Source organism: Diorhabda carinulata, chromosome 8 (assembly GCF_026250575.1).
Source record: "Diorhabda carinulata isolate Delta chromosome 8, icDioCari1.1, whole genome shotgun sequence".
In the NCBI taxonomy this organism is placed as follows: Eukaryota; Metazoa; Arthropoda; class Insecta; order Coleoptera; family Chrysomelidae; genus Diorhabda; species Diorhabda carinulata.
This window is the reverse complement of record NC_079467.1, coordinates 18,824,627-18,849,110: the sequence shown is the minus strand read 5'-3', so window position 1 is coordinate 18,849,110 and position 24,484 is coordinate 18,824,627. Positions and strand designations below refer to the sequence as shown.

Below are 24,484 nucleotides of genomic sequence, written 5' to 3'. Positions count from 1 at the left end.
AATGTGTAACAGATGTGACATTGTACACATATTTTTGTTGACACAATTCATGTGTAACCCAGTAAAATTCGACGTAGAATTTCATTTTATGCGCAACGTGTTGAAAACAGTAACACGGAAGTTGAATTGTGCTGGGAAACGTTTAGTAAAAAAATATAGTAATACGAAATAAACTAGTCCGTGAAACAAATAATACACTTTGTTAAACTAAATTTTTTTATATTCTAATAAATATGAATATAAAGTTATCATGGTTATAAAAATGTTTGTTTATGCTGCAATATCATCGATTGGATACACAAAAAGAAGCACACGGTGATATCGTATGAAAAAGTAATACGTGAAATAACTCGAATCACAACTTTAAAAAACTATTTATTAACATAAAATATAAATAAATAAATTTCTTTGTGGCTCTTGTATCCCATTTCTCAAGTTATTAGTACTCCTCCTTCGAGGTACTTAAGCCTTTTAGCAAAATGTAATAGCAGAATAAATGTTCTGCTGTTTCTCTGTTTCCATGGCTTCATCGTCCTCTGTCATGCCCATCGTCGTCACGAGAAGCTCTTCAGACTTCTTATCTGATATGGTTTTGAATCTTAAATTGTCTAAGGTCTGGAGTGATTCTCCAGTAAGACTCCATTTGATTCTACAGCAATTCGCCCAATTCGTTATTGATGTGGCATCTCGTGAGGCCACTGTAGGGTTCCAACGTATGGAGTCGTTGCCACTTTTTTGGCAAGGCTGTCTGCTTTCTCATTTCCTGGTATACTTTGGTGGTCTGGAAGCCACATAAGGGTTACTTTGTTTTTGTAAGTAATTTGATAGGTTAATGGAACTTCAAGTGTCTAAGGGACATATGGAATCGCTTAAGTAAGACGTTGAGGATGGTCAATTTAGAATAAATCTTAACGAATACAATAGTAAGCAGAAGTTAAATAGATAGATTCCTGATTCTTCACAGTCATATTAATATAAAACAGAAATTAGGTATAACTTAATATATAGTTAAGAGATCTTGAATGGTTCCCCTCAGGAGTGGGGAGATAATTAATTGGATTTGTTTTTCCAATGAGGCGAAAATGATGGTTTAGTAACAAGCTTAAATGAGAAACAAACAAAAACAAAGCATATGAAGTTACGGAAGGCACGACGTAGTCTTTGTTCTTTGTGTAGACAACAAGTGGTCCTTTACGTTGGATACGTCTCTTGTTACGCATCTTACCTTCTCCTGCACGGAAACGCTGACTCTTGTATACCTTTTGGTTATCAGACCAAGCCCTAATTCTCCTCAAAAATTGAACAGCTCGTTTAGTTTTGGTCATTTTCTGTACTTTGTCACTAACCACCAAAGGCAATTCTGGAATCTAATCAATAACATGTCCTTTGTTCATAACCAAAGCTGGTACACCACTGGCTGCTACAGCAGAAGCTAAAGCATAACGGTTTTCTGTACCAACAACGCCATGGTTTGGTAGGAGCAAACATACGACCACTACGACACGTGTAACCAAAGGTTCCCTGACCTGAACGACGACTACCACCTCCACGAACACGGGGAATACGAGCGACAGCTCGACCAGTACCCCATGATTCAGCAGAAGTTTGATAACCAGCTTTGTCAATAACACTGTAGGGTTGACGATGTTTCATAGAAACTTGTTGACTACAACGGGTCTAATTGAAGCCTTAAAAACAGCTGGCAAAGCAATATTAGTACCCTTTACTTTCTCCGATTTTTCTTATATACGCTTACCAAGGGATGCGCTGTTGATAACTCATTTTAAATATTATTTCGCACATACATCAAGCAAACATCATATGCCCTTTATTCAGTCAATAGTTTCACTAATCAATAGTCTTTCTTCTAGCTTCAAACGGCCACTGGAATGGAAGGGATCAAAACTGTAGACACACTCCTCTTCCTCATACTCGTTTTGGAATCTCCACAACGTGAACGCTGAGTTTGAACCCAGTTTGTGGCGTCTGTAGAGGAATTATCATCTTCTCTAGTTGTATCCCTCTTCGAAATGTCTGTTTTTCTTTTGTGAGGATTCTCAAGTTATCTTCTTCAATTTAAGCTGCGGGCAATTACAAACAAATTAATTCCAGCCACTTGTTACCATTAATCATAGATAACTGTGATATTTTAGATCTATTGGTGGATTTCATCAATGATATTAAAATTGATATTAAGGTAGAATCGTTACAAAATTTTCTGGACTGTTGGATTTGCTTCCACGCCATTTTCTTTAACACTAACTCACTCACAATTTAACTGTGCTGTTTTCCTCTTGGATGTTAGCGAGAAGATTGCCTCATGGGTGTCAAATACTTTCTTCCTTTCATCTCATCCTTACTATCTCGTGTTTATTCCAGTAGAATCAAAGCTTCGGTTAAATATTAACACAAAGTTTTAATCTGCTGCTTTGATCCATTTTATTATAGTAAAGCTCGAAGGACCATTCAGTCATGTTTGACTGAAGACGATTTAACACCAATACAAATCAATGCTCGATGCACCGAAAATCTGGCCAAAAGTCCAAACGTAGTATTTGTATTTGTTATGCAAAATAGATTTTGGGTCAGTAGTGGGATGCAATAAAAAAATAAAATGAAACATCCGATTTTCTTGAATTTTGATCATAATGGAGGCTGTTTATGGTGACTTGTGTCCACCATTTTCAACGATTAAAAAGACGTGTGGCAGGTCTTATGACGATGACTACACTAGAAAACATTAAATTAATGTTCTGAGTGACCAGCGGTTGGAAACAAAAAAATTCAAACCCACATCGGCATTTGCAAAATAAGTGAACTCTCAGAGCTTTGCCACGAGGATCTTCAAAGTTAATCCGATCAATGATAACGAGTGATGAAAGTATGGAGTTGCATTACAAAGTTCAACAATCTTGAGTTTGATATCACTTATAATAATGAATTATTTCCATTTTGTAATGAAACAACTAAACCTTGATCCTATTAATAATACTAACCTACCCTTATCACCCTTTAGGCAATCCCGATATTGAGTAATATTTCACCAAGATTAATTCAAAAACGTTTCGCCATTATTTGAATTGAAAATTGACCCTTCAGACTACAGTCAAATTCCACTTAAAAAGGCTTAAGGCACTTAGTATAATTCAAAACGATAATATTCATTTTAGCTCCACCAATCGGTATAGAAATTAATACAAATGTAAACATGTGGGTTGAAAGATACTTAACAGAATACAGGGTTTAGTCAATGGAAATATCATCTATGAACAAAATAAAAGTTTGCGTTAGAATACGTTCTTTCAGTATTACGACAAGACGTTTATCATTTTATCTGATACAAAGAATCAATTGTCGAAACATTTTTTTTCGTTCCGATTGAGGTACCTTCAAAACGTGAGATTTGAACGCATCAATCGCTTATGCAAGCGACCATTTACTTCGAAAAGCTTCATATGCCTAGATTCATGATTCGTCGCCTGGTACGATTTTAAAAGTATGCGAGTGAAACTAATACCCAAGGATGCCTCAATATCACAATTTGTCACGTGATGTTCTTCCGATATAAGTTTACGCACAGCATCGATTTTGTCTGGCACAACAACCGATTGTGGACTACCTTCATGTTATTAATTCTGTAGCGAAGTGCGCCCACGATTGAATTAGGAGAATCAGCGAAACACGATGGTTGGAGATGGTGTTTCATCACCGGAAGTCGATGCGGATTAATCGGCAAACTGATATTGGTTTAATCCATGTCGAAAGTCATAGAAACTCATGCGATTAAATCCATTTTTTAACCAAGACTTGTATGAGTACGTTAACTATTAAAAATGTCGAACTTTATGATGGCAATGTCAGATTTGACATAAATGTTGCAATATCTCAAAACATAAGTAGCAACCCTCGTGGTAAAAGCATCCATTTTGTCCAAACGACTTGTACACAAGTACAAATCCATCTTTATATTTATTTCGTAAAAACTCCAATAATCCGATCTTTATTAATTGCTCAAAAGCAATTGAATCATTAATATATCACTTAATAAAAATATATAAAACAAGTAATTTCGTTTATGCGTGTTTTATAGTGAAGAAGTTTCTTCACGCTACCAATACGGATTACGCGTCATTCTAAAGACAAAGTTTTCGTTTCTTTTTTGCGGATCATGTAACAGACCCCTAATAACAAAATATGTAATGGTTTGTAGACCCGTTACAATAAGCTCAAAGTCTTATGCCATACCCTTCCAGCGATACGGCACCCTTCTGTTTTCCATCTATTCCGATTTTGATTTGATAAAATATATTATATAGATCCAATCATTTATTCGGGTCCATGCTACGAATGATTTTCATTTTGCTAATGGGATGTAGATAAATTATTTTTATTACCATGAAAGTAATAGTCAGATAAGCGTTTAATACTCTGAGGGGTATGTTACAACTGCTTCAGGATTTGTTTCAACACGTATTAGGAATATCGAATCTTGTTAACAAGACAATTTTTTGATAATTAATTATAGAGGCGTATATCCACAAAAAATTGGATTATTTTGTTGATTTTATTTTGTTAATACATTTTCATTTTTTATTTCGTTTTGAGGCCATGCAGAGGAGCAACTCCTATATCAGGGCTAATGCCAATGAACCTTCTCACCTCATTTCAAAATATACCCAACTAATTTCTTTTTCGTTTTGTATCAAAATACATAAGAATAATAATAATAGTCATTTAAATATTTCATTTTTTTTTAAATTTCGTAAACCTCTTACGTTTTTTTATTATCCAATAATTTAGACAAAATGTTTGGCTCGTTTTTATTTCATATTTTCAAAAATTCGGAAAAATTATAACTATTCTCCAAAATCTTCTTAGATTTTAATTTTAATTTTAATACTTTCAAATATTCTTTAAATTTTCGGAAATATTCTATCTGAATTCTGATAATTTATACAAATTTTCCAGATCTTTCCGTTTTTTTGAAATTCTGAAAAATTACAGCAGTTTTCAATCCTTCCAGTTTGAAAATTCTCATAATTTCCTGAATCTTGGAAATTTTCAATAATTTTGCAGATTTATTTCGATTTTTGAATTCTGACAATTTCTACAAATTATCAGTCTCGCTTTTTTTACAAGTAAATAAGTTTTCAGTTTTTCTCATAAAAAAACTTTTGAAATTTGCAGAAATTGGTAATTTATTCCGGTTTTGTTAATATTATGGTAATTTATACAAATTTTCATAGTATTCAGATTTTTTGGGGGGCGAGTAATTTACAGAATATTTCTAAAATCTCAATATTCTCATTAATTTAACAAATTTTCAGGATTTTCTTGCAAGTGATTTTCAAAATTTTTCCGAAGCATTCATATTTTCAAAGTTTCTGAAAAATTATTCCAATTTTTGATGTTTTCAATTGTTTTTAGTCTAAAAATTATCATATTATCCTAAACTTTTCAAATTTCTAGAAATTTGGTATTCTTTTTCCATTTTTGAAAATTTCTACGAATTTTTAAATTTTTTAAATAGCAAAAAAATTTCAAAAACTTTTACAAAATTGGTAAATTTTTGCCGTTTTAACAAATTTATCAATACGAATTTCGAAGCTCTTAATTTTTTTCTGGATTTTGAGAGCCTGGAAGGTTCTGAGGTTTCAAAATCTACTAAATTTTCAGAAATTATAGAGATTTTCCAAAAATTATCAATATTTTAAGTCTCCATATTTTCCCAAAATTTTGATATGTTCTTAAAATTTTCAGAAATAGGTAAATTATCTCACGTTTTTCAGATTTTCACAACTTTTGAATTTTCTTATATGCAAGTGACTAAAATTTTCCAAAACGTTCCAAATTTCTTAAAATTTACCAAATCTCAGAAATTTTGAGTTTTTTTTCCGTTTTTGACAATTTCTTCGAACTTCCAAATTTTTTAACTAGCAAAAAAATTTCCAAAATTTCAATATATTCAAAAATGACTAAAATTTTCCAAAATTGGTAAATTGTTCCCGTTTTATCAAATTCTGACAACAATACGAATTTCCAAAAATTTTTCTGAATTTTGAGATGCTGGAAGTTTCTGAAGTTTTCAAAATCTACCTAATTTCCAGAAATGATAGTGATTTTCCAAACATTTTCAATATTTTACGTCTCCATATTTTCCCAAAATTTTGAAATGTTCTCAAAATTTTCAAAAATATGTAAATTATCTCACGTTTTTCAGATTTTCACAACTTTTGAATTTCCCAAGTTTCTTAAATGCAAGTGATTTTCTAAAATTTTTCAAAACGTTCCAAATTTCTTAAAATTTACCAAATCTCAGAAATTTTGAGTTTTTTTTCCGTTTTTGACAATTTCTTCGAACTTCCAAATTTTTTAACTAGCAAAAAAATTTCCAAAATTTCAATATATTCAAAAATGACTAAAATTTTCCAAAATTGGTAAATTGTTCCCGTTTTATCAAATTCTGACAACAATACGAATTTCCAAAAATTTTTCTGAATTTTGAGATGCTGGAAGTTTCTGAAGTTTTCAAAATCTACCTAATTTCCAGAAATGATAGTGATTTTCCAAACATTTTCAATATTTTAAGTCTCCATATTTTCCCAAAATTTTGATATGTTCTTAAAATTTTCAGAAATAGGTAAATTATCTCACGTTTTTCAGATTTTCACAACTTTTGAATTTTCTTATATGCAAGTGACTAAAATTTTCCAAAACGTTCCAAATTTCTTAAAATTTACCAAATCTCAGAAATTTTGAGTTTTTTTTCCGTTTTTGACAATTTCTTCGAACTTCCAAATTTTTTAACTAGCAAAAAAATTTCCAAAATTTCAATATATTCAAAAATGACTAAAATTTTCCAAAATTGGTAAATTGTTCCCGTTTTATCAAATTCTGACAACAATACGAATTTCCAAAAATTTTTCTGAATTTTGAGATGCTGGAAGTTTCTGAAGTTTTCAAAATCTACCTAATTTCCAGAAATGATAGTGATTTTCCAAACATTTTCAATATTTTACGTCTCCATATTTTCCCAAAATTTTGAAATGTTCTCAAAATTTTCAAAAATATGTAAATTATCTCACGTTTTTCAGATTTTCACAACTTTTGAATTTCCCAAGTTTCTTAAATGCAAGTGATTTTCTAAAATTTTTCAAAACGTTCCAAATTTACCAATTTTTGAAAAATTTGAAAATCTTTTCTGTTTTTTTCAAATTCTGAATTTTAAAAAATTGTTTTTCAAGCAGATAATTTCCAAAAATTGTTAAAAATTCATTCTCGAGAGGTTTTCCATCTTTTGAGTCTCCAAGTTTTTTCAAAATTCTCATTCTTGGGAAATTTGGAAAATCTTCTACATTTTTCTTTAATCCTATAATTTAAACGAATTTTTCGCCTTTTTTAAATTTTTTGTGAGAAAGTATTGCTTCAATTTTTTCGAAATTTTCAGATTTTCTTCTTTTCCAATTTCAGAAAGGTCGTTTGTTGTATTTGTATGTTTATTCAATTATTTTTATGTTTGTTTTTTAGCTTTCACAAGCTTTTATCTACAAATTGTAACAATCTCTCTCTTTTTAAATATAGGAACTTTCTGAAAGTTTTCAAGCTTCTAATATTTTATTTATTCATTTTCAAATAATCTATAGCCATTTAACATTCAATAAAAAATGCTCATATTTTGTATATTACGTAATAAAACACCTTTTTAACTTTCGCTTCGATGAAACCAACTGAGTATCAATTAATTATATTTTCCTGAGTAAGATTCTCCAGTCGACGACTGGACTGGAAACTGTTCCTAACAAAGGTAAATAGACCAACGCCAAAACGTAAATAAATTGTGAAAAGAGCACACAGTATCCGCCTCACGGAACAAAATAACAAGAGAAAGTTAGGTAAAGAGAGACAAATAAAAAGCTCATACGAACGTTATTGCTGCGCGGATCAAAGAAGCTTTAAAACAAAAGACACTCGATTACGTTTGTTGACATTCAAAGACCATAAACCACATCGTTACTTGTGTAAACATAGTGCGTTTCTCCGTTATTCCTTTTCGAGAGTTTACTTAAAAAAAAAACGTGTAGGGGTTGAACTCGGAGGGTTATAAGTCTTCACGATCGATGTTGTAGTATTTTTTGGATAAAAACCCACCGACTATGAACAGAATAACTGTAGATTTCATCAAATATAACCACGTCACTACCAAAATCTATCATTTCGCCCCCTCTGTATACTGTATTGATAGAGTTGTTACGTATAAGATAAGAAAATACAAATAATTCCTAGTAAAAAATAGATAGGGATGTATCACTGGATATGGCATCACTGTATAACTCTTGCACGCAAAAATTCACTGAAATCAACAAGAACCTTCCTAAGATTCGATACGTCACAAAAGTAAACTTTCCTTTCAGACACTTCTTTGGATATATTTGATAAAGAAATCGAAATAATGCAAAAAAACGATATACACTACCGATCATAAGTTTTTACCCACCAGTTTTGTTTATAATTCTGTAACCGTGAATGATTTCTTCGGTGTTTATGATTAAAGTTTAGTCCCAGTTAGTTCTGTAAGACGGAAGATTGTTCTGTGGTTTATACTTTTTGGACCAAGTTATCTTTTTATGAAGTTCGTATACGAATTGTGTCCGTTCTCCCAAATTTAGACTTTAACATTAAACTCAAGGAATTATCTCTCTCGTGCAAAAAAAACCATTGCCACCGAACTAAAAATACCTCTACGTAGGAATACAACGTGGAAAAATATGCAACCAGCAGGAGCTATGAAAATAGAAAATGTTCAGAGCTGCCTCAAAAAACCGCAACAAATGAAGATATCAATAAACGGGTTCGAAGACTCCCAGGCTCCCAGACTCAGATCAACGAATCTAGGGATCAGTCTTTGAACAGCGAAAAAGGAGATTGAGGGGGCATTTTTAGAAGGGTAGCTTGACGTCAAAATATAATTAAAAGGTTGCAGGGGACTAAAGAACATAAAAATTGGACGCATAAAGAGTGGAAGAGAGTTTTAAGGAATAATAAGTTTGAGGCTTTTGGGTGTAAACGAAGAGTGTTTATACGCAGGAGGACGCGACTAGACACCTAGTAATCATTGAAGGGATTTTGAAGAAAGAATGGTCTAAAAAATATAAGAGGAAACTGGTGTATTATAGTCAGTGGTCGGCAGAAAATTTATCTTCCATCATCTTCCAACGATCCCAAACATTTCTCGAAGCTGTGCAAAGAGTATTTGAAAGAATTGGAAATGAAAATTGTACTGAAAGTAATGAATTGTTGTGTGACAAATTGGATAAAGAAGTCAAAAATCAGTGTCCTACTTGCACTTCAATCCTTTGGAATATCCTGAAAAACGATTGAAACCAAATAGACCAAATTTTTTAAAATCTAAATATCAAAATCGATATTGTTTTTATTTGTTGTATTTCATACAAACCAAAAAACATACCCAATAAGAAGATCAACTTGTAAACATGTAAATTTCGGCAACACAAATTTAGTTTCGCCACTTACCAATCGTGGCGCTAGGGTAATAAAAATGTGTCATTACTGTCAGTGTCAATATGTCATTCATCCTGATCAATTTCATTGTGCTAGATATCCTCAAGCTTTATATTATGCATAAGTTAATTAATATCACTGACATATCGTACTTTATGCATATGTAATGCTAGCAGATAAGATTTAACTGTCTGTGATGCAGTTTCAGGAGCAACAGAGGGAATGTATCCCTAGACGACGAGGGATCTTATTGAAGATAACTGAAAAATTAACAGCTTTCTGTTCAGTTTTCTTTTCTATCATTTCTCATTGAATATTTCAGGTTGAACTTGAAGTTGAGTAATGTATAGATGTAAATTGTGATGTGTGTTCTAAATGGAAAGATATTCATAATATTCAACATCAAATTATCACTTGTGTGGAAATCATTTTCTGGAAAGTAATTTCACAAATTTTGATACAAAACATTTAAAGTATAAAGCCACATTCATATGCTCTAAATACAGGTATAGTAGACACTGTTATGATCGTCGAAGAGGATCAAGTTGATAGTTCCAGTGCTCATGCATTAGCATCTGGAAATTTACCAATAGATCAATAATGTATCTGTTGAACCATTTTCATAATGTAGGATTCCAATCATTTTCTTTACGATCATTCAATCACGATCCATTATTCTGTGCTGTGAAACAACATGGAATAGGTAATACAAATCCTACATACATCAGTTTATTGCAGCATTGAAAACTATTGTTATTAATGGACCAACATCTTTCCAGGTGATGAATAGATAAGTATTCGACAGCTCGGAAATATATTAGACTTATATAAAGTACACTTTGGTGTTTACATTTGCCACAATCCCACTACGAAAACTCTCATAATCTAGCTGGCAAAGACTTCGTTCCAATTCATATATTTTATGTTTTCTGGTTCACTGGTAGTCGTAGCAATTAAAATAGAAGAAAAATACTTTGCTGCTCTACCTTTCATTTTTTCAGGTTTGTACAGGGTGAACTGTACTCCAGAAGCATTTACCGCCAAGAGGGAAACATCATTTAATGGAAGTGGAGGAGAAATTTATTTTTAACTTTGTTTCTTTCTTAATATATTTCTATGAAGTTTTTTTATTTTTACCGAGAGAATATTTATTTTTGTTTATCAAAATTTTATTTGTATGTAAATACTATTTTGTAAATAAACGTGTCCCAGTTCTAAGATGTTCTTATGGTCAATTTAGGAAACTGCGAAATCAGAACTGGGTATAAATTAATAACATAGAATACTGTAGATATTCCTCGATGTAAATTTGAATAAACCGCGAAAATAGATTAGTTCTGCCACGTACCATCGAGGGCACTGGCATCGAAAATCCGCCATGTTGTTTCCACTGAATAATAACTAAGTTCTTAGATGTTCAAAGACGCAAAAGTTAGGCAAAAGCTTGTTAACAGATTATGTAAATATATAAAACATTTTTTTGTTTCAAAATACTTTTATTTGTTAATTAAAATATTAATTTTTCATCTTTTATTTTTGTCTGTCACTCAATCATTGTTATGATTTTTAACATAACGGAACATAGTTATTTATTATTATTAAGACGGTAATTAACTAATATACTTATTGATAACATCCTGTATAAAGCACTTTTGTTTTTATGGACTGAACCGTCGAGAATGCCAGACATTGCAAATCCTTGAATCCGTATTTGTGTGACGTAGCATTTACATACATATTAACTACGTGATGTGGATAAAGTTACCCTTAAAATTAGGCGCGAAAAGAAAATAAATATAATATTCAAATATATAAAGTAGCTCATAAAAGAAAAACGCGAATTTAATTCCTTTTAATATAATTTTACATAATTATTTTCACAATTTTATCGTATCATCTAATTAACGATAATCTAGTATTAAATTAATCGAACATTCTTTACGTAGAAAAGTGACTCATAGAGACTCCACCTTGGGTAACAACTTTTTTTCAATTAAAGTTCAAGTAAAAGAACAACGAACTCGATGGTACATTTAATAATTCTAATAATTAAGTCACTTGCACTTCCCCATTTCTAAAATTGACTTCAGTACAACCACACAATAGAACTAAAAAGTAAACAAAAAGTTATAACGGCGATCTCATGTACATATCACGGGAATAATCGGAAATACCCGAACAGGTTGTATTATTAGTGTAGAATATCGTGCTATGTTGCCGTTGTTAATACACTGGTTTTTTTTATTTGCAAAATGTATGTACCATTAAACTTCAATTGGACAAAAATAAATTGTAGGCCATATTTAGTTCAACCGGTTTGATGCACTTTTTATGTTGATTTTATAAAACAAAAGAGTTTTGTTTGTTTTTTAAGGTTATTATATTAGTTTTTAAAAACTTAATTTTCAAAAACAAAAGAGTTTTGTTTGTTTTTTTAAGGTTATTATACTAGTTTTTTACAAATACGACCGAAATAAAAAAAATTCAAGTTTTACAAGTATTCAATAAAAAAAGTGAAATTGAAAATTTGTTTTTTTACAATAGATTTAAATTTAAACCTTTGGAACAACTGTATTATTTATATAACATTTTCAACCTAATATAAAAAAATACTTTGCAGAAACAAGTCAAAATAATTAAAATAAAATTATTTTTTTCCCTATCTATAAATTATTTCCTTGTTAGATATTTGTTTATTTCGTAAAACGTGTTAATTTTTTTAAGTGACTAAAAAAATAATTGAAAACACATTTTGTTCCTTATTAAAAAATTCACAAAATTTTTAAAATAATTGTTAAGAAAAGTATTTTGAAATGTAGATATGGCAACAGTGTCCTCAAACTTAACGCCTGATTCTCTAGTTGTTGTTTCGCTCCGACAGTCGTTGGTTGTTTGTCGTTGAATTGAGAGAGCTCGAGTTCGATTTCTGATACGAGTTTCGTAAACTTTTCCAAACTTTTCCAACTCCAACAACAGTTGACCAGTGTAGTTTCTTGTGAGTTTTAGTGACTTTTCAAATATGAAGGGTCTCACTTGGCAGCAGCTATACTGTTATACAGTTTTCCTCACGATTTTTACAGGTGAGTCAGATTACATTGTTTAGTTAATTTACTCGATAGGTGAATCAACTTAACCTCACTTTCATTTCGGAGAAATTCTTCGTTGGAAAATTAGTTTTTTTTCGTATAATATATGAATTATTTTACGGTTACACTAGTTAATTATATTAACGATGCAAAATTTTTTTCTACAACGTAATGAAAATATGTTACTAGTTGAATTAAATGCTATAATCTGGGAAATATAATACAGAAATAATTTACAATACTTACCTTTGGTTTATTTCTTACGCGATTTTAATCTAAATTTATTTGTTGTTTGTGTGTTGCTGGCTTTTGTTTGCACAGCTTTTATTGAACTGTTGCCTATTATAATATATTCGTAGAAATAGCATATTTTCGACAAAGAAACTATGAAAGAAGTTCTGTACAAATTTTTGTGAAAATAGGATCCATATTTAATTAAAAAAAAATAAAAAATATATCCCAAATATAAGGATGTATTAACGATTAGGCTGTTGGTTAATTGGACGACTATATGCAAAGTGCGCAACTATTAGATATATGTTCAGTCGTATACGAGGGGTAGGAAAAAAATTTTGCTCAAAAGTGAAGTATTATATATTTAAACGTCTCATTTATACAAACATCTTCAGGTAGAAGACAAGAACTTTTCAGATAATTCTCGTGGAATGGAACTCAACAGTAATTGATCGTTTTATATTTCTCACTATATATTGTTTATTATTGTTTTAATTAAGAATGAATGAATTTAAGTTGAAAGTCGATATATTTATGGAAGTGTTGAATGCTAGCGAGCGAGTCTATAAAATTAAATTTTAAATAACCATTAAGAAGATATGTTTGTAATTTTGAACTAAGGTTTATTTTAGTATTCATTTAAAAGATTTATAGTCGACAATTGGGCTGAGAATAGTGAAAAATCACTACAGAAATAAATTTTTACTTAATTTTTATAATATATTTATAAATGTTTTTGTTTTTGGGTCTTTTCTGATTTAAAATTAGTTTCTTTTATAATTTTTTTAACGCAGATAAAAATTTGATGTTTCGCCTTTTTAAAGTTTTCATAAAAATATTTTGATAAAGACTAACAGAAATCGAAACGTCAAATTTCCATTTATCTCATATTTTGTTTCATCAATGTGACCCCCTTTTGCTTCTATTATTTCCGTGCACAATTTTGGCATTCTCTCTAACAATTTCGTCAAATAATCGTCGTCTATTTGGTTCCCTTCGTTATTCAGGATATTCCAAAGATGTAAAGTGGAAGCTAGACACTGTTTCCTGTCCAATTTGTCCAATAATAACTCAATTGGCTTGAGATCGGGTTAAATCATTACTTTTAGTACATTCTTCCTTTCCAAATACTCTTCACAACTTCGAGGGATGCTTGAGATTGTTGTCGTACCGGTCAGGCGCTGCCCAGAACGTACTACATTTTCTTTCAATATTTTTTATAGCCTTTATCCTTCCAAATCCATTCAATTATCACCAAGTCTCCAGTCGTCCTTCTTCCAGAACATCCCCAAACCATTACCGAACCTCCGCCGTGTTTTACAGTCGGAATAGATTCTTTCTTTGATTTGCACACAAATACATTCTTTCTTAGACCAAAAAACCTCAGACTTATCACTCCATAAAACTTTCTCCTAGTTTTCATGCGTCCTATTTTTATAGTCTTTAGCCCACTGTAACCTCTTAATTTTATTTTGACGTCTTAAAAGAGGAGCAGATCCTAAATTTATTGATCTGAGCTGCTACCTCTTGGCCGATGACTTGTCGACCATGTTTACTGATCAATACAATCCGTTTATCTTCAGAGTGGTTTCTTGGAGGCCGCCCTGAACGTTTTCTATCGCCAAATCTTCTGGATGGATGTTTATTTTGTTTACGTTGTAGTCCACGGTACGTCGAGGTATTTTTAATTCGGTACCAATGGTACTTTTGCATAAACTCACGAGACTTGGGATAAATGCACGAGTTTCAATCGATAATTCCTTGATTTTATCCATTTTAAAACTTACAAAAACGAAAACAATTCGTATATGAACAAAAAGTTGTCTTGGTCCAAAAAGGATAAGTCACAACACATTCTACCGACTTACTGGGACTAAACTACAATCATAAATACCGAAAAAATCATTCGTAGCTGGAGAAATCAGTTTTATATTGTCAATATTTTAATTTAGCTTGTATTTTCGAAACCACACTGTATATTTATCGATATCGGCGTTCTAATATACTTTAATATACATCATTTTAGAAAAACAAACAATTGTCAATTTCAAATTGATTTTTTTTACAGTATTATCGATTCGATTATTTACTTGTCATTGAAAATAATTATTTTTGATTCTATAAGCGATTTGAATGATCGTTATATATGTCAATTGTATTCTCTATCTACATCTGATTTGCTTACCGATGTCAAAATAGATGTCGCTTTGTTATTTGTTGATAATCCGTTCGAGTGGAAATAGCGACGTTGATGTGGAAATAATGAACCAGAATATAAAATAATGATAGAATGCTAGTAAATAGGAAGCCCTGTTACGGAGCTATAGGACAGATCTATTCAGAATTGACAAGCAATGTTGCCAAATTCATATTATTAGTATCAATAGAAGCTTCAACAGTTGTGAGATTCATATTCTATAATTATTTTATCTTTCATCGTCTTTGGAGACCATCAAACATAAATTTGGATGAGGTTAAAAACTTTTTACGAAAAAATAAACCTATTTTGGTTTTTAATATTGCCAAACATTATTATACGAGATGAATAAGCCGCCAAAAGGAATGAAAAGTCATTCATATAAAAATAAACAGATTTCTTCATAATTAAAAGTTCCTTTCCAATATACCTGATACACATTTTAGGAAAAACCAACATTCGAAATGTCTCTACCTTCTCATTTTTCACCGCGTACACGATCCCAAGCAAGACATTGTAAATCGAAGAGAAGCTCACTCTGTTTCGAGACAGCGAAGCGATGAGATCTGGAACGCCTATATCTCAGCGGAGCTACGCTGCTCCTAGAGATTCGGCACGTGCGAGGATAACATATTCATTTCGGAGTAGATATTTCGTTGACGTAATGTCCATTCCCCGATCAACTGTATAGCAGCGTTGCCACTGCAGCTCCGTTTGGCAAGAGCGAATTACATTTGCGGGTATATTTGGCTGGAACACTACACCCAATATTAGATTTGAGCAGTTACAGATTACTGAGTAGTCTCTCCAGTAGGTTTCCCTGGCTTAGGAATTAGTATGATTTGGGCTACCTACCACAGAAGGGATTCAACTGCTGTATTGATTTTTTGATCTGTTTCACGGTAAATAAGGAAAGTTCCAGGAGAAAACTTGTTCCTAGTATTCGATTTTGGCTTTATCTTTTTGCCCATTAAACTTCATGAGTGCTGATAGGAGGATTTGTTAGTTACATACTTTTTGAAAAATTTAAATTTATTCAGATAAGGTTACAGATCTTTTTCGAATTCTACCATATTAGGAGACCTGGATATCTTCTTTCAGATTGTCTCGTATCTTATAATTGAAATCTTCAGATTGAGGTCAAAAACTTTTCAGGCAATAAATTCTTGATTATAGAATGTATCTATTCAACAACGTTTCGAAGCCTCTCGATTACGGACGTTTATGTTCGTTCGCGCTTTTCTTCATGAGTCATATCATTCGTGACACTTTCAAATTTCTTCTTCTTTCTTCCATTATAAGTCTAATACTCGTTTCTTCTTCGATATCTTTCCTAATCAATCCTGACTCTAGATTATCACTTCAATACACTTTCGTGGTCGACCTCTACTCCATGCTCCAATTGGAGATTTATCCTTTGCTATTTCTACCGGTTTATCATGTTACTCGACTTAAATGTTGGTTCCACTGTTTTTTACGCTGTGATACCATAGGTTAGTGATATCTACGTTACATAATTGTCTGATGCTTTCGTCTTTTTCTTGGTCTAATAGTTTTTTCCCCAAGATCCGTCTGAGACTTTTTATTTTTGTGGTCTCCAAGATTTGTTTAGTTTTTTATGTGTCTGGTCTTGTTTCTGATGGTCCTTATCGGTGTTTTGTGAATTTGTGTCTTGTGTCTTGACTCCGGTCATACCATGTTCTAAAGACATTCCGCAGCATTATTTGCTCCAGCTACTTGTCCTCTTATCTCGTCTTCTACTCCTCCATAACTGGTTATGTCAATTTAATAATATTTGAAGACCATCTTTATTTTCATCACATATCATGGCGACATCGGCTTAGTACAGGATTTTGATTCTTCTGTTTCCCATTCCGTCACCTTTGTCTAGCCGCTCGTTTTCCATGATTTTACCATTATTCTCTTAAATAACATGGAACTAAGCGAGTCCCCTTGTCTGATATCGCTGTTGACTGGTATGGGTTTTCTTTGTTTACCATTAATGCGAACCTGAACTTTAATTTAATGTCTGAGTAAATGTTTCCGACATACACCTACAATAGGTAAATAACATCTTTCTCTTTAATACGGTCAAAGGCGTTTGTGGGGTCTATGGATTTCTCAACCAGTTGTCGTTGAGTAAATACTGCATCTACGCAGGATATTCTTGATCTGAATCTTTGCTGTTGAAGGATCAGGTACTGATAGAAAGTTTCTTTCATATTTGTTTTCAATAATTGAAAAGGAACTCAGATAGATTTCAAAGCGACGTACTGGACTATGGTAAACCAGGATCCAGTTTTTTATGTTTAGTCGCTGCTACAAGTGAACAATAAACATAATATTTTTACAACGTGTTTACACGCTGAATTGTTGGTCGTAAATTGGTGGGTTAGTTAGTATAGTGCGAGTTTTCTGAAAGTAAAATTTTTAATTATTCTCTTTAAAACTACTTTAGAAAGGAAAGAAATGACTCGGATGTTTAGTCGAAACGGAAACTCGATAAGCTTTGTTATTCGAGACTTTACAAAAAATGACGTTATGCCACACAAATTCCTTGTCGAAGTCACGTTTTTACCATTAATGAAATTATTTGTTCTTGTTAGTTTTTAGTCTGTTGAACCGAAACGAAATGAGTTTGAATTTCATCGAGTTAATGTTACTCAAATAATTATTACGTAAAATACATTGTCGTTTCACTGAGTTTATCTAGTCAATTCGACAGGGGCATATATCCATCATCCATATAATAAGTAAATTATAATCCTAGTAAGAAACTAGGCCTTCAAATGCGAAGAGTCATCGCCCGGACCTTATGAAGAATAATTCATATATTGGAGTGCATGCTATGGCGGTAGTTGTTTGAAAAATACCACTGTACTAGAAAATACACAATCTATACATACATAAGTTTTAAGTTTGAAGACGCCACGTTGTTTTGTATTTTTTGAACATGTAAAAAACTGAGTGATACTCCCCTTCGTTATCAACAGTAGAATATTGGGTAACAGAGTTTAAACGAGGCCTTACGATCTGCGAAGACCAGAAACGCAGTGGTCGAGTAAATTAGTTGAAGACCCCAGAAATGTTAAAGAAAATCCACAAAGCGGTGCTGGATGATCGTCGACTGGATTTCCATTTCCAACCCGAAACAAAAGAACAATCAAAACTGTGGATTGAAAAGGGAGTACCGGCTCCAAAGAACGCAAGACAGTTCCTTCTGCAGGTTTTTTGGAATGTACGAGGGATAATTTTCATTGACTATCTTGAAAAAGGAAAAACTATCAACGGCGAGTATTATATGAACTAAGCAAGGAAATCAAGCAGAAACGATCGCATTTGGATAAGAAAAAAGTGTTGTTTCATCAAGACAATGAATGAATTAAAGTTGGAATTGCCACCTCATGTACCCTATTCCAACCCAAATGTTCCAACAATTAAGAGTGAAGTCGACAGTTAGTGGCTGTTTTGTGGAACATGAGGATTCTTATTATAAAAAGGGTATCGAACTTATTGAACATTTCTGGGAAAAGTTTATTGTGCTAAAAGGAGATTAGGTTGAAAAATTATTGTGTTTTCTTTGTTGGTCGAGGTACTTCTAGAACCATCCCCATATTATGAAGAACTACATTTATAGTTTAAGAAAATGAATCTTTAAATGTAAACAGTCATTGCCCGGGCCCTATGAACAATAAATCATGTGTTTGCGTAAAATTATAAAGACCCATGTTTATATGTATCCTTGATTTCGATCTAGTCTTCCGCTTTATTTCCTAGGATATGTACTAGAACACCTGGAGATGGATTAAAGTGTCCTCCATTACCTTTGTTGGCTTAAATTACGGAGGTTTCCAGAAAATTCTTTCCAGCTCTCTGTCCATTGCTCACACATATTTCTAGATGTGCTTTTGGATAATAAAGTGCCTAAATCTTTCCCGAATTGCATTTAACTCTGCTCGAAAGTGTGTGTTTTTTTTTCAAAACTACTTAATTTTAATTTATTAAACTTTTATTTAATACAATAAATGGTTAAATCTATGAGATTATCTCTCTAACCGGGTGCGGTGAAGTTACAACACAGCATCTACATCTTCTTAGATGTACTTCCAAACTACTAAAAATGAATATGCCTTTAGCGCGTCACTTTTGGGAACAATCTACTAGTAAAGTTCAAGAAGTTCACAATTTAACACTAGAGTATAAGCTTGCACCAAAGTTCTCAAATTTATAGCTATATGTCTCGTAGTTAAATCTACTGGGTAAGTAACCCTCTCTTATAAACCACGACAAAAAAATATTTATAATTTAAAACAAACAGAACCGGCGCTAGAAAATGAGTATTAGACACAGTATTTAAGAAAAGTTACTCGTATAATGTAAAGTCAAAGTCACAATATATGAATTAGTAAACGCTTTGGTATAATTTTATGTGAATAGTACATGATTTTCATAAAACAGACGTTAGTGTGAAAAAAAATGGTTTGTGAGAAGGAACATAAATAAATCGAAAAGTTTTGTTAATTGAAGTGAAATAAGTTCTTCAAGAATATGATTTTAAAACAAATTATACATTTTAGCGACCGAAATATGTCTTATTTTGTTTGTTGATGAAACCCAAGTTTACAGCGGTTTACATCTTCGTAAATGTAGTTTAAACATAAAAATATTTCGACTATTTCAGCCAGCATCATTTCTTGAAAAAGTAAGAAATCTCGTATCTCAAAGATTATGTTTATATTTATAAGTATATGTTTTTCTATCATTCCTTGAACAAGTTTGAAGCTCCGTATCTCAAAAATAATGTTTCTTAGAAGTTTCCTATTTTTTTACCTTACATAAGGAGACTCTTTGAGAACCTCCCTTTATTATTTGAGCTCGATAATTCCACTTTTTTAGCCTTAAGGATCTTTTAAACAGGCATATGTGTTTTTATTAACCCTTGAACAACTTTAAAGGCTTGTATCTTCGAAATCAAGTTCTTCAGAAATTTTCTGATTTTCTACCTTACATTAGGATTCTTTGAGAACCTCCCTTTAAAATTTGAGCTCGATAATTCCACTTTTTTAGCCTTAAGGATCTTTTAAACAGGCATATGTGTTTTTATTAACCCTTGAACAACTTTAAAGGCTTGTATCTTCGAAATCAAGTTCTTCAGAAGTTTTCTGATTTTCTACCTTACATTAGGACTCTTTGAGAACCTCCCTTTATTATTTGAGCTCGATAATTCCACTTTTTTAGCCTTAAGGATCTTTTAAACAGGCATATGTGTTTTTATTAACCCTTGAACAACTTTAAAGGCTTGTATCTTCGAAATCAAGTTCTTCAGAAGTTTTCTGATTTTCTACCTTACATTAGGACTCTTTGAGAACCTCCCTTTATTATTTGAGCTCGATAATTCCACTTGTTTAGCATTAAGGATTTTTTAAACAAGCATATGTGCCTTTATTAATCCTTGAACAACTTTGAAGGCTTGTATCTTCGAAATCAAGTTCTTCAGAAGTTTTCTGATTTTCTACCTTACATTAGGACTCTTTGAGAACCTCCCTTTAAAATTTGAGCTCGATAATTCCACTTTTTCTCCCTTGGGAATTTTTTTAAACAAGTATATGTTTTCTTACCATTCCTTGAACAAGTTTGAAGCTTCGTATCTCAGAAATAATGTTTCCTGATTTTTCACCTTATACAACGACCCTTTGAGAATGTCTTTTTAAGCATATTTTCTTTTAATAATCTTTGAAGAACTTTGGAGCCTTGTATCTCAAAAATCACGTTCTTCAGAAGTTTTCTGCTTTTTTTTTTAATTTACATAAGGACCCTTTGAGAAACTAAACAACAAAATAAAGTTTGATCTCGGTATTTAAGTTTGGGCATTTTTTATACAAGCACAAGTGTTTTTATTAATCCTTGAACAAATTTAAAGCCTTGAATCTCAAAAATTACATTCCTTAGAAACTATCTGATATTTTTGATACACAAGGACCCTTTGAGAAATACTTCTATGAAATTTGAGCTCAATATTTCGACTATTTCAGCCTTGGCCATTTTCTTAACAAGCATATGTTTTTTTATTAATCCTTGAATACATTTGAAGCTTAGTATCTCAGAAATCATATTTCCTACATATTTTTTATTTCACACAAGAACCCTTTCACAATGTCTCTTTAAAATTTGAGCTCGATATTTTGACTTTTTTAGCCTTGGAAACAGCATGTTTTCTATTCATCATTGACCAATTTTGAAGCTTTATATCTCAAAAATCATGTTCCTTGCAAGTTTCCTGATTTTTCATCTGGTACAAGGACCATTTCATTTCATCTTAGTTGACGCGTGTTTTACATTGTTCAAACAGTATATTTCTAACTTTCCAGTATAATATTTTGGAAAATTTATGTTATATTGAGGTTTACCTATTAAAAATCTGTACAAACATTCATTTTCAAAACACTTCGGTCAGTATATCCACTTCTATTTATTATAAAAATGAAAAAAATTATGTTTACTTCATAATATCGAAAATTCAATACTTAAATCAATTCACGGGAACTTCTTTCCATTATTGCTTAAATATATTTGGTTCCGTTCCACTTATTCCACACTTATTTAGGTTAAAAGCCTTTAGTTTTCCAATCACCTTCGAATGGGCTTCAAATTCGGTTGAAGGATTTGTTCACAAAGGAAATTGTTCGTCTGGAGTTGTCGATCTTAGACAAACAAAGACTGTATTTGGAATCGAGTAAAATACGTTAAGGATAAACTAAAGCCATTTTCCAAAACTAGTTAGAACTTGGTATGTCTCTTTACATGTACTCATTTATATTGAAAAACCACATGATACGTTTTAAAAATTTCTATTACATTATAAGTAAATTATTCGTTATGCAAATTATGTTAAGCAAATAAAAAACACTCCGGCGACAACCCTACAATCTCAATTCATTGGCAATAAAACTGAACATGAAATGTTTCTTTTATGCTTGTTCAAAATAGTGCTAATTAGGGGTAATTTACACTTATTAAATTATGTCTACCTATCAAACATCAACCGGTACATATCCCTGTACATACGAACAAGAATTCAACCTCAACAAGTGATAAAACTCTCAAGCGGCTATCCTCTTGTGTCGAGGCCAGAGTCAGCGAGAAGCTCCCAGTGTTTTGAACATTAGTCAGTCCAACAAGAGCTCACACAAACGCGAGGAGGGGTTGGATACTCAGAAGAACACTTAAGGCAGCTAACTTTGAGTCAAAAGGGCCAGCTACTGGCTCTAAATCAACCCCAGCCCACCGATTAGCCCGACTACGAGTTGCCATGTTAATTGGACTGACGAACAATGGGGCTCCGTTCTCTTCTCAATGTGATTGCATGGTAGCCTTACCAGAGGACGAGTCTATTAAAGACTTGGAGAAATATTCGCGCAGTGTTGCATAAAAGGAAAAGGTTTCTAGATGTTTTGAGGGGGCATTTCAATAGAAGCAAAAACTGAGTTGGTTTATACAAGGAAGACATTTTAGAATATCGCGAAGTTCTCAACACCAGCCACGAAATCGGACCTCAAAACGGCGATTACTGAAGAATGGGACAGCATGGAACAATGTCGTTTAAACTTTTTCGATCCAAGGAAAATTCTCTCGCTGTTATTAGGACCAGAGAAGAAGGGAAGCTACAGATTTTTTGCTAGAGACTTTTGACCTCTAATGGATGCTTTTGCTCACGAGTGTAATATTTATAGACTAGACTAAAGAAGAAGACAAGGGTGCATTCTATCTCCATAGCTTCCTAAATTGTCCTCTAAAGAAATTTTAAAGAATGTTGACGAAGGAATCTTTCAATATCTAGCTCGTTCAAAGAAATACAGCGGTAATCAACCCCAGCCCACCGATCAGCCCGACTACGATTTGCCATAGAACACGTTAATTGGACTGAGAAACAATGGGGCTCCGTTCTCTTCTCAGACGAAAGCAGAATGTGTTTGCATGGTAGCGATACCAGAGGACGAGTCTATTAAAGACTTGGAGAAATATTCGCGCAGTGTTGCATAAAATAAAACAAACGTGACATTCGGAGAAGGTTTCTAGATGGTTTGAGGGGGCATTTCAATAGAAGCAAAAACTGAGTTGGTTTATACAAGGAAGACATTTTAGAATATCGCGTCGTTCCCAACGCCAGCCACGGAATCGGACCTCAAAACGGCGATTACTGAAGAATGGGAATAATGTCGTTTAAAGTTTTTCGATCTAAGGAAAGGCGATAGGAAGCTGTTACTAGGACCAGAGAAGAATGGAAGCTACAGATTTTTTGCTAGCTTTTTGCAGCTCGTTTAAAGAAATACAGCATGTAGATAATGTTTTTTGGCACAATTAATATGAAAATTAATTAATAAAATATTAGTTTAAGTAGAAATTTGTAAATTATGTTGAGTATTTTCAAGTTTTGTTTTGTGTGAGGTAAAATTCCGATTGTTTGTATACTATTTATATACCGGTATATGTATACCGCTCGAGGATATTACGTATTGGATTTCTAATTAAAATTCCCTACTATTGCAATGGTAATTATTAAACATCAGTATTGTTTTTTCTTTACCACAAAATATACTAATCAAATTGAAGTTTCGTTAGAATAAATGAAAACAGTGGATTTTTGGAATTAATTACTACAAAAATGAAACCGGATTTTTCAAAACTTGAAAAATAAACTCACAAGTTAGCCGATTTCCGTAAGGTTATTAGTTTGCCTCATTAATTAGTAAGAATTAACTTCTTGGGGATTTACATAAATGCCCAAAAAAGTGTTCAGACGAGAATGGTCCCATAACAAAGAAAACACAAAAATTTTTCAACGTAATCTCCTTTTAGCTCCATACACTCCTCTTCATTGTTGAAAAATTTTCGTTCACCGAGCCATTTTTTTAAGTCTAGGAACAGAAAATAATCCGAGGTGGCTAAATCCGGTAAATATGGTGTTTGAGGTAGCAATTTAAACTTTAATTCATTAATTTTGGTCATTGTAATAATGGATGTGTGTGAGCTGGTGCATTGTCCTGATGAAACAACATTTTGTTCTTAGCCAAATCGTCCATTTATGGATTTCCTCGCCGTTTCCATACGTTGCCGTATGTTCCCATAATACCCACCATTGATAGTTTCTTTTTTTCTCGAGATAGTCAATGAAAATTAAGCCACGCGCATTTCAAAAAACCGACGCCATGATATTGTCGATTCTCCTTTTTCATTCCATTGTTTTGATTGTTATTTTGCTTCGGGTGTGAGGTGATGGACCCACGCTTCATTCATGGTTATGGAACAGCGCAAAATTTGGCTTTTTTCTGTGAAACATTGCCAAACACTCGATGGAAACATCCTTACGACGCTGTTTTCGTTACATTGTCAGTAAATCTTGTGCACAGCTTTCTTATGTTCAGTTTATTTGCGATGTACCACACTTTTT

General features: G+C 32.4%; 1 protein-coding gene and 1 pseudogene across 4 annotated transcripts in view; one reads left to right on the top strand and one right to left on the bottom strand.

Annotated features, from left to right (window-relative positions):
• Positions 1–1,050: 1,050 nt before the first annotated feature.
• Positions 1,051–2,004, bottom strand: LOC130897607 (60S ribosomal protein L4-like; annotated as a pseudogene).
• Positions 2,005–12,370: 10,366 nt separating this feature from the next.
• LOC130897171 (fasciclin-2) overlaps positions 12,371–24,484 on the top strand; it is a 274,310-nt gene continuing 262,196 nt past the window's right edge. For 2 of the 4 annotated variants that reach the window (XM_057805892.1, XM_057805894.1), the window contains exon 1: positions 12,371–12,599. In XM_057805892.1, the coding sequence (XP_057661875.1) occupies positions 12,539–12,599 (61 nt within the window). In that variant the 5' untranslated portion in view covers positions 12,371–12,538. The remainder of the gene's footprint in view (positions 12,600–24,484) is intronic. The other 2 variants (XM_057805891.1, XM_057805893.1) reach the window with 2 other exon arrangements.